The sequence below is a fragment of the Convolutriloba macropyga genome, chromosome 3, assembly GCF_964194025.1.
Source record: "Convolutriloba macropyga chromosome 3, txConMacr16.3, whole genome shotgun sequence".
Classification (NCBI taxonomy): Eukaryota; Metazoa; Xenacoelomorpha; order Acoela; family Convolutidae; genus Convolutriloba; species Convolutriloba macropyga.
Window position 1 is genome coordinate 78,782,581 of NC_134470.1, and position 10,826 is coordinate 78,793,406.

Sequence of the window (10,826 nt, forward strand, 5' to 3'; positions counted from 1 at the left end):
CTTCAAATTGAACCACTTTGATAACTCAGGGTGTTACTGGTACAAAAATTTTCAACACCTGAAACAGTCTGCGTGATTTACTAGAAAAAGTTTGTTTCCGAGTCTTTCCTTCTGTTATTGTAGCATTGAAAAATGGAAGAAATCTAGCGGGTCAGGCAGATGTTAAAAATGCGCCCTATGTTTGTTCTACAGCTACGATAACAATCAGGATTTAAATGTTTAAGAAAGGTGCGTCTAATATTGCTAGAGAGAAACAGTTTTTTAAATAATCTCTATTTTTCTGCTTAACATAAATAAACGTACAGAAAATGTATCGTATCGATTCAAGGCTTGTTTTAAAGTGAACTGTATAATGAACCTAAACCACCAGTTGTATTTGAAAATTTGCACTCAAAATGAGATACGTCTGATATTTTCAGGAAAGAGATGATATGTCTCTCATTTTTAAGCTTCTTTCGCCATTGTTTCCGGAATAAAAAACAATTAAATTTTTTTTTCGGTTTCAGGATTTCTTTGATCTGAACCATATGATAAACCTATAATACTCGAGTATGAAAATTGTAGAACCTCAAAGTTTGCCCAACTTTTCGAGAAAAGAGAAGATATAGTTTGACCCTAGACTATCTGTAGAATGTAGCGCGTAAAATTTTATGACTCATCTTCCTATGATTCCGTGAAAATAGTTTAAAATCTCTTTTGTTTTCAACAGTTCTTTTGGTTTACTATGTTTTCAAAAATAGAGATTTTTGTGGGCTGGAAGTTGAAAATTGGCTAGAGAGATCGTATAACTCTCCAAATTATAAAAACTGTAATTTCAAGAATAGTGTCAATGACTCATAACTGCCACCATTTTAGTTTCAAAAATATTGGATTATTAGTTTTAACAGTGTTTAAATTGACATCATGTTTACTTACAAATGCATAATAACATAACAATGCAAAGTATACATATGACAGCAATTCTGGTTGTTAAAATAATGCCACGAGTAAACAAAGTATACTTTTACTCAGTTGAAAATTAAATAATTCATAAAATTGATGTTTTTATAAACTGAGATGCAATCAGGATAAATGTAAACTCTTAATGCGATAAAGAGTAACCCCAGTGAAATGAAACTTGATAAGATCTTGCCAAGACATGCAAGATCTTGACAGTCTTGACAAAACATGGATTATCTTACCAAGATCTTGATAGGACAAAAATTCTTGGTACATCTTGGTAAGATCTTGCCATGATCTTATCATGCTGTATCAAGAAAATTTCTTGATTAAACTTGCCAAGATTATGGTTTAAAATGGCAATGTAAATTTCACTATAAGTGAGAGGCGTAAAAAGTAATCAAATGTTGTGATTGCTCTTTTCCAGGACATCACATTTTATGTCATGTTAAATTTTCTTTGTTTTTAGGTTTTTTACACGGGACTTTAGTGGAGGCCTTCTCTGTGGCGGTCCTGTACAAGGTGTGTACTATGTACATACCGAGCTATCATCCACTCAAAAATTTCATTATATTGGAAAAAGTGGCTCATTTGTTGGTTAATAAACTAACGGGAGCAGCATTTTCCGACAATCATGATAATTCTTGCTAATTCTTGATAAATCTTAATAATTCTTGCTTAATCTTATGATTTCGTGTTAATTCATGTTTCTGGGTGCTACTGAATTTTTAATAATTGGTACACTTTGCCAAGTCATGGTTAATCTTTCTTGGAAATCTTGCCAAGATCTTGTTTCTTGACAGCCATGCAAAGATCTCGCAAGTGCGTACATATCTTGATATTATCTTACCATGTAACATGGCAAGATCTTGGCAAGATTTTTCTTGATTAAGGATGTTTCTTATCAAGGCTATCAAATTTCATTCACTGGGACAATTTTGTTGACGAATGCATAGTGACTGCCATAACTCTTCAAATACGTTAATTTCAAGCACTGTGTTGTAGCTGAGTTTAGCAATTAGAATTGTCGCAGCACTTTGAATGTGTTGTCTTAGAATTATAATGGAATCGCGGTGCGAATCCGAATTTACGCGGAACGAATTACTTTTATTTGGTGGAATCGCTGCGCGAATCCAATCTAGAAATTGTCTCTGAGAATGAAGAGCGTTTACAATGATAACTTGAATTCAGAATGCTTATCGAGATTATGATTACTTATAATAAAATACTGTGAACAAAATATGAAATAATTTAGTAGACTAGCAGGAATATATATATATATATATATATATATATATATATATATATATACGTGAATAATAATTCATGATCTTAGTTATAAATTGCATGATATAATATTAAAATAGAGGATAACTGATAATTTAGTACACATAGAGATTTCGATAAATATATGTAATCATATGTATCACACACTGGCAGCTATCAAAAAAACTTTTTCAAACCGAAAAACACTAAAACATTTATGAATCTTAGCGACCACAGAAAAATCATATGTGTGGTTCTTATAAATCATTCCAAGACCGTAACGTGAAGTTCTGTGGGTCTTATTTGGAACCATTACTGATCTTCGTATGATTTCAAAACAATTCATTCCGAGATAAGATTGACGAGTAGTTCATGATAAAACAACAAATGACCAGTTACTGATAAATTATTCGGCTGATTTTCAGCTGAGCCATATCCAGTATAATATTGGTCAGCTCAGACAAAAAGGTTTGTTTATCGTCTTTGTCCAAAAGTTTGTTTATCGTCTCTGTTAAAGTCCAGAACTTTTATCGTCTTTTCGTCCCCTTAAACTACAAATACACAATTAAGTCCAGAACTTTAAGTCTACATATTTGAATACGGATGACCTGGTTACAAAAATCGTCGATATTGGAAATTCATTGGCTGCCTTTAAATCATAGTATGATATAAATTAGTAAGTATAATCACAAATGATAAATAATAAGTATGACAACAAATTTTGGAGTTCCTTGTTATAAGTTTAATAAGTGGTTCATGATGCAGAGGCAGCCGAAGGCCAGGTAAAGATATATTGCTCACTTCATCTTTATACTCAACTTCAACTGAGGTGTCCGGAATTTCAATATCCGGTACTGATAAACTATTCGACTGATTTTGAAGTGAGACATCAGGTATTCTAATATTCAGCTCCGGTGGTGGACAAAATGGCCCGTTGGCAATGTCTTGGTCAATTATCGGATCCACAACCTTGAATCCTTTAACAAAATCTGATTGTTTGGGCAAAGGTGCCCAGTAGCATCTTTTAACCCCAGTTGTAGGTCCGGGTATAACTCCTTCACACATATCCGTTAGGTTGTGTTCGGTTCTGTTTAGTCCATACTGATGCATAAAACATGCCTGACACAAAGGTGAGTTGGTCTGGTTTGTGATCACCGTGAGATCTTTGCATCGACCTTCTAGCCAGGCAGATTTGGTTTCGTTTATCATATAGTAGCGGTTAGTGTGTCTTTAAATTCCCAACCAACAGTCTGAAAAAGATCTGAACTAAAAAAAATTGGTGATTTATTGTGAATTTTGTGTTCTTTGGGACCCGTCAATCTGGGCGCTTTCAATGGATCCGCTTATTTTGCTATTTTTGTTCAAGAGCTGAAATGCAGATTTTGCAATAAATTGAATGCCAAAAATACCTTAATCAAATAATTTTCTATAAAAATTAGAAAAGGTCGTTTTGCAATTAAAATGGCTGCCTAATAATTGATCATCACAAGATCTCGAGATCTCGGCTGGATTAACCATGTTTTTGTATTTTTTCCATATTGACTTGTTTATCTGTCAAAAAAGTTATGACACATATAAGCTGGGGGGGGGGGGGCAAACGGAAAAGATCCGATATTTCAAAATAAAATATACGCTGGATGATGTTCATTGTTTGTAAATCAATTTTAAAATTTTTGCGAAATTATCAGACTGCTGGTACGAGCCCTCGAGATTCTAGATTTTTTTAGTGATTTCCAGGATAATTGCATAGTAAACAATGATTTTACTATGGTGGAAAAGGGAAGCTTAACCAACTGGCATCGGGCGAATCGCCCGTAGAAGGCTGCCGATTGGTTCGCTTCGTCAAAAGCTAGGTTGCAGCTTAGGGAAGGTACGTTTAGATCAACTGAGTGGGGGAGGTGAGCATGAGGAATGGGGAGAGGGGTAGAAGGGTGTTTGGTGAGAGCCGGTGGGGGCACGCGTGTGGGTTTACTGGTAGAATGAGTTGGAGTGGATGGAATGTGAAGTGGTTGGGGAGGGGGAAGTTGTGGTGAATTGAGTATGCTGAGCCTTGGTGGAGATTAGCAAGCCCTAATGGTCTAAGACAACTGAATGCCCTATGAGTTTTATCTGTTTACCCCTTTTTTACAACCCTGTTTACCAATATTGGGGGTACACAAAATTGGGGGTACACAACAATTGCATAGAAAAATAACCAGTTGAATACCAGAAACGAATCAAAGGGTCGCGAAACAATTTGTTCCATGAGGAGAGTGCAGCCATGGTTCTACCTCCCACCAACCCTACGCTTTGAAGTATTTGTTAGGTAGGACGCTCACTCTAGTGCTACCATTCAGCATCAATATCAATTTCGTTGTGTCAAAGGTTCTTCAGTTAGAGACTAAAATCAACGCCTCCTCCTACGAGGCTTGCCTAAAAAAAGAGTTCAAAATGAAAGCACATTTTTCGTTGTTTGTGATGGGTAAGTGTCTAGTCAGCTTGCTACGCGCCTTGACATACCCAAACTGGAATTGCCAGCAGCCGCTCAGGGAACACGACTCAAGTCGCTGATTGGGAAAAAATTTCACTAACGAGGTAATCCATGGGACAGACAGCTCTAATTTTTGTCAATGAATAAGCAGTAGAAAGTTGACAAACAAAATTAATTTTTTAGCCAACCGTTCTGCCAAAATAAAAGGCCAAACAAATAACAGAGGGCGGAAGTAGAAACCAACATCAGAAAATCCAGGCAACGAGGACACACGAGGGCTACCATTGAACTGCCTAATGACGAACCGTTGGTGCAAGGAACCGCAGTGTCTCAAAAAACTAGAAGTCAACTAGCCATAAACTCCTAGAACAATCATTGTACAACCATGAGCCGCAGAAAGGAAGCATAGGAGATTCGTTAAATTAGTCAGGATTTTAAATGCCTCTCGTTTTGCTACCTGGGCTAAAATCAAGAGAAATGTAATCTTCATTTTGGTTTTCTTCGAAGACTTAGGAGGGCTCCAAAAGGACAACTCGAGCTTTTCCAGTTTCCTACTGGAAAGAAAATTTGCTTTACAAAACTTCAAAAAGTCAGAGTTGACAAAATGAACATTTAGAACTTTTTAAAACTTCTGTTCAGAAAACAAAACATTCCTGCATTAGTCATATCGGTTCCCTAATTTCAGCATTAGTTGATGGGGGATACCTAAGAGCCAACGGTCTACAACAGAAAGCCCCAGTATCTATAAACTAATATTTTTGGGTGCAAAGATCAAAAACGTTCTCCTCTCTCCTCAATACGATCCTTCCAAAAACCATTATACAGGATTGTTGCATCTTTAGAGTAAGACAAATTGATCTTGAGAACAATGAAATTTTTGAAAAGGTTAAAATTTATTTGTGTCATGAAGATCAGTTAAACTGTCAACTTAAATTGACCGAACGATATCGAGATATATTTTTGAAGTACCCGTAGCCTTATAATCTGTTGGTTTGGAAATTATTGACCCATTCATGCTTGATAAAACAATGCAGGAACAGCATTGTCATTGTTTCATTTTCCTTGGTTGATAATTAGGGCAGTAAATATTGAGTTTTGTAATTTTATTACCAATGCATCTTCACTTTTAGCGAGTAATAATTTCTGCACTTGGCGAGGAGTACAGCAAAAAAATTCAGATAAAGCTAAATTTTTCCCGAAATCAGCTGAAGATTTACCAACAGAAAATCAACAAGATCTTCGTGTCGAGAAAGCAGCTGAAAAAAATTATTAAATGACATCCACCATTGTCACCTCCTTCTGGAAATGTATCGGAAAGAACGGTTGGCATCGCTAAATCCTTGATTTTGCGGTTTGCATTCAACCAAAAACTCACACACTGGGAGTTCTTTACACTGGTTTTCATAGATGAAACCATGTTGAACTTTTGTTTGTGGAAATTGTTTTCAATGATATTTCGGATGTTGAACAAATGACACCAAGTAATTTTCTATCGCCTTGCAGTTGCAATTGCTCAGCTCTCCACCGGCAACAGCAGAGCAAACGTGGAAACAACATAAAAAACTCTCGGTCGGACTCTGGGAAAAGCTAGTGTAGGAAAATTGTCCTTAAGAGAAAGAGAGAGAGAGAGAGAGAGAGAGAGAGAGAGAGAGAAGAAATTGGCATCAGTTGTTTGAATCATTAGAAGTAGGGAACTTCGTGTTGATTTTGGATGCAAACACGTCGCGATCTTAAAGACCTGTGGGTACGACTGTCGTGCTGATCCGGGTAGAAGACAAAGAGGTTCGTGTTTGCAGGGATTTATCCATGGGATCAAAACTTTACTACCTGCAATCAAACTTTGTCACGTGGAGGCGACTTTAGATTGAACATCATCAACAACACAAACAAAATTCTGCAATTGACAAACGAAATGCATGATGGTACAACAGATGAAGAAACGAATTCCAACTTAATTTTAACCAGTCAAAATGGAGGGCGCAGAATCTCCAGAAAAAAGATGATTGGCGTGTGGCAATGAACAATGACCGGAAACTAATAGAGTTTTAGCTTATGCTCATAATGAGTCCTTTTTCACAGATTAAAACAGTGAACAGTTTTTTTTTTGCGGAGCACAGAATAGCATCTGTGTAGGGAACTTATAGCAATTCAAAGTTGAGCACCTATCCCCTGGAACAATAATTATCAATCTAAATAATCTACGTTCAGAGTAATTTTGAATGCTTTTTGTATAGGTTTACGACCTCAACCAACGTACTACCCATTGATTATGTACCTATGAAATCCCTACCATTTCTATTTCTTTTATTAACAGACCCCACACTAGTATTTTGGTGTAGGATTTACACCTATGGATTAGAAATAAACCTAGTGGCCTTGCTGAAGAATATTGCAAGACTTCTTCAGGAAGTTGTCTAAGAATTGTTAGACTTTAGATGCCTCTTTAATTTGTTTTGATTTTGGGTTAACAGAAAAAATTTTAGTTTTTTGTAGTCTGAACATTTCGATTTTTTTTTCTTGAAAACTTTGGAAAGTTTCGTTGCGCGACATTCTTCAGATGATCAGCAAATTGCTTGTCCTGCGTAGAGTGAAACACAGTAGCAATTAATTTTGATAAAATGATTTTTTTTGTAACAAATTTGCTATCCTGAAAAAAATTAATTTTAAATGCGAAAGGGAAAGGGTGGCTGAATTATGCCATTTAAAGGCAAAAACTGTTGTTTAGATTTTGGAATACAATTTTGACTTGTTGAAGAGAAATTTGCTTTCAAAATGCTTCAAGAAAAAATCTTTAAATGTGCGAAAAATTGTCAGGACAAAGAATTTCCTAACATAAATTTTTGAGAAATATCTTCAGAAAACTGAGCTTGATTCTATTGTTACCCAGTAGATACCGTTGCTGTGCTGTTCCGGCATGTCATTTGAACAAAATGGATATTTTTTATTTCTCTCTCTGTACTATAAAAAAAATTGATCGGAATTCCGAATCTAAAAAAAATAGAAGTTCTTGGCATTTTGTGAGCCGCTCACTTTCTCCCAAAGCAATGGTATTCCTAGTGCATGTCTTCTCAGGAGTCGCCAAATCTAGGCCGCAAAGCTTCATATTGCTGCTTCTTTTGAAACTATTGAAACTTTCCAACCCGATATCAATCACTTTGAAGACCTGTAGACGCGGTCAAAAATTTTAAAAAAATATATTACCTAAAAATTTTTTCAGCTGAACATTCAAAAAAACTTTGAGAGCAAACATTGAAATAATGCCGGTTGTCATTCAACCTATTTTTTGGGTAGTATTTTGGGCGATCAACCGCAATTCTAACCTAACGAATTTGTCTGCCAGTTTTGGCTCAAACTTCACGTTTGTAATTGAGGGCATGGTGAACATTTTCACGTAAATTTTTCCTTACACTTGTACTTGAAAATTTTTCTAACGTACTCTCCAGGAAAAGTTTTCTATAATCTTCTGCAGACACGGGCAGATACTTGATTTTGACAAAATGACCTAAAACAATAATGATCACTATGCATGGTTGTGTAGTTGAGAGGGTATGGATGCTAATAAAAGATCATATGATACTGTGAGATCATTTGAGATTTTTATTAGACCTTTTGATAAGAAATCCCAGAATCACTGTTTATAGTAGAAAATAATTACGTCCGAACTTCTATGTCCAGCTCATGCATCACCATCTGATTCTGAGCAGAGATAGTACCATATTCTATCCGGTTTACTTCCGCATTTATCTTTAAAACCCCAATATTTCCAGCTGTACAAGAGTTCTCTTTCCTGATATGATTAGTTGAAATATATCCATACAGTATTCGCGCCTGTGCACTTTGTACTCTGTATACTGTTGGAAGAAAATTACTCTCTGAGGTTTCGAACTGATCCCAATAAATTGGAGCATCGCCAGTTGTCTTTAACACAATCGTTAACGCAGTGTTTTGGATCGGCTGCATTCTTACCGAAAAATATTTCGCTGCAAATTCTGGCGTAAGCTTCACGCGAGGTCCGTTAGAGTCGAAAGTATACTTGTCAATCAGATCAGATCGTTCCAGATCAAGAATCCCCAGACCCCCCGAGTTTCGAAGTATTAGCTCCACGTTTTTGATATTGATTTCTCGTGTAAGTATTTCAATTATTTTAATCAGATCTTCAGTAGTTACCAAGACTAAAAAATCTCCCTTAAAAGTAAGCCTTGTCAGCGTTACCAGTTCCATAAATTGTAACAGAGCTGTGGCAATTTGTGAAATCTCTCTGAGGTAAACCGAAGACATTTCGAGAACAAAATTGGTGTGATTGAATGCGGTTTTGCTCAAATTCGACGTGATATAAAACTTGTCACTAATTAGATCAAAATTTGTATCTTTCATAACCAGTGTACTGTCAAACTTGATTTGAGCAGACCAATAGTTTAATTATCAAGACTGAATTAGAAAAATGTTACCCAGATGCGTGACCAAAGCCTGCTCTGATCAACCCGACTTGTGACGCGCACACGATTGTTAAGCGCAAAACAGCAACAAAATCTGGCAGCAGGTATGCGGTCTGAGGAGGAAAGTCTGATCAAGACAATATCGAAGCTCTTCACGGTCTTATTGAAGCTCTTCACGGTTCTAGATCCGTTAGAGCATAGATGGTTTAATCAGAGCAAGTTTGGAGCCTGGGTAGGCCGATTTTATGATGTGAACAGTCTGAACGAAATCTTTTACAGAATCTGTTTGAACTGGTCAGAACCCTTTCCACACCCCCAGACCGCAATCCAAGTTGACCTGTTCCGTCCAGTGCGTAACCTATAAGTTAATTTTTATCCCCGTGCGCGATCTCAGGGAGCCTGATAAGTAGTATCGTATATATACAGGAAGATCGGGAAGAGGGGGATCGCTGTTTCCATAGGGGAGGTCTTTTATGTAAAGAAAGTGGTAATTACGCTACGTGTTTTTGACTGGCGGCTTATTGTTGGTATTCATATTTGGCGAATGCGAGAGGGGGATCCTTCATGTAAAAGGAGTGGTATTTTTGCTACATGTAATTATACGCTACTCTTGTTGTCGGAATATACTCCGGTTCAAAACTCAACTGGGGAGGTTATCCTACGAACAACGATTAGGAATCGTTTTGTTAGAATAATAATTGGTGAAAAAGATTGCTAAAACGATAGCAACCATTGGTCTTGAAAAAAACTCATGAAATTTACCTGCAGATAAAGAGCAATTATCCAAAGTACTGCGAAAGCTTTTTGTATTTTCTAACTGCATCTCATTACCTTGATCCTGATATTGGTTTGGAGGCAACATTGAAGCTGAGACCGTATGGCGGTTTAATTGGAATTGATAATTCGTCACTGGACAACTACTTCAAATCGGTCAAAATACTTCGACTTCGTGCAATACTCCACAACGCATCGGATTTTATAGCAGAAAACAGTCATAAAGGCCCTGGATACTCCTATGTGTTAATTACATTGTCGCTATACCTTGTGAAATAAAGAAAGAGTTTTTGGGTCATATCACGGGATGGGCATATTGGTTTTTTGTGAAGACCTTCAAAAATAATTTTTTCACTTTGGTGGAATGCTAAAACAAGAAAAATGATTTGAGAGTTTGAACTTTTTCGTTACAAGAAAACTGGTTTTATAAAAAAAGAGTTATCGCATTGTTCAAATAGATTTTCGGACTCAATTCTTTGTCTTCCGAGAGTTTCCTACAACTCATTTTCCGCTGGTGACAGCCGATTTCATAAGTGGGTAACTAAATTTTTGCATGGCTTGCCTTGGAACAGCGGCACCTATCTCTAATGGTTTTTATCGCAAATTTTTGTCGCCATTAAACTTCGGTTCCCGACATTTTGTGCCAAAGGGAAAGAGAAAACAGAATCGCTTCAAACTCTCTTGCAGAAAATGGTATTAGATTTGGAAATTCTTCTATGGCCGGAAATTGAAGATATTAAATCGCCAATTTATAGTATTAATTACGCTCTGCTTTCTTTCTACCTACCTGAAAATCAAACTAGGAAACCTTGAGCTGAAAAAAAAGCAAACTTGTATTTCTATTGGATCTCCCTGCCATCCAACGGGCCGTCGATTGGAGAAGGCACCACCGTCAATCTGTTCGAACTGGTCAGAACCCTTTCCACACCCCCAGACCGCAA

At 36.7% G+C, this 10,826-nt stretch overlaps 1 protein-coding gene across 1 annotated transcript; it reads right to left on the reverse strand.

Annotated features, from left to right (window-relative positions):
* Positions 1 to 2,785: 2,785 nt before the first annotated feature.
* LOC142337303 (uncharacterized) lies at positions 2,786 to 9,061 on the reverse strand. The gene is made up of 2 exons (XM_075386496.1): positions 8,331 to 9,061; positions 2,786 to 3,433 (listed from the first exon to the last, which is right to left on the reverse strand). Exons 1-2 carry the CDS (start codon positions 9,047 to 9,049, stop codon positions 2,857 to 2,859), a joined length of 1,296 nt encoding a protein of 431 aa, XP_075242611.1. The 5' UTR covers positions 9,050 to 9,061; the 3' UTR covers positions 2,786 to 2,856.
* Positions 9,062 to 10,826: the final 1,765 nt, after the last annotated feature.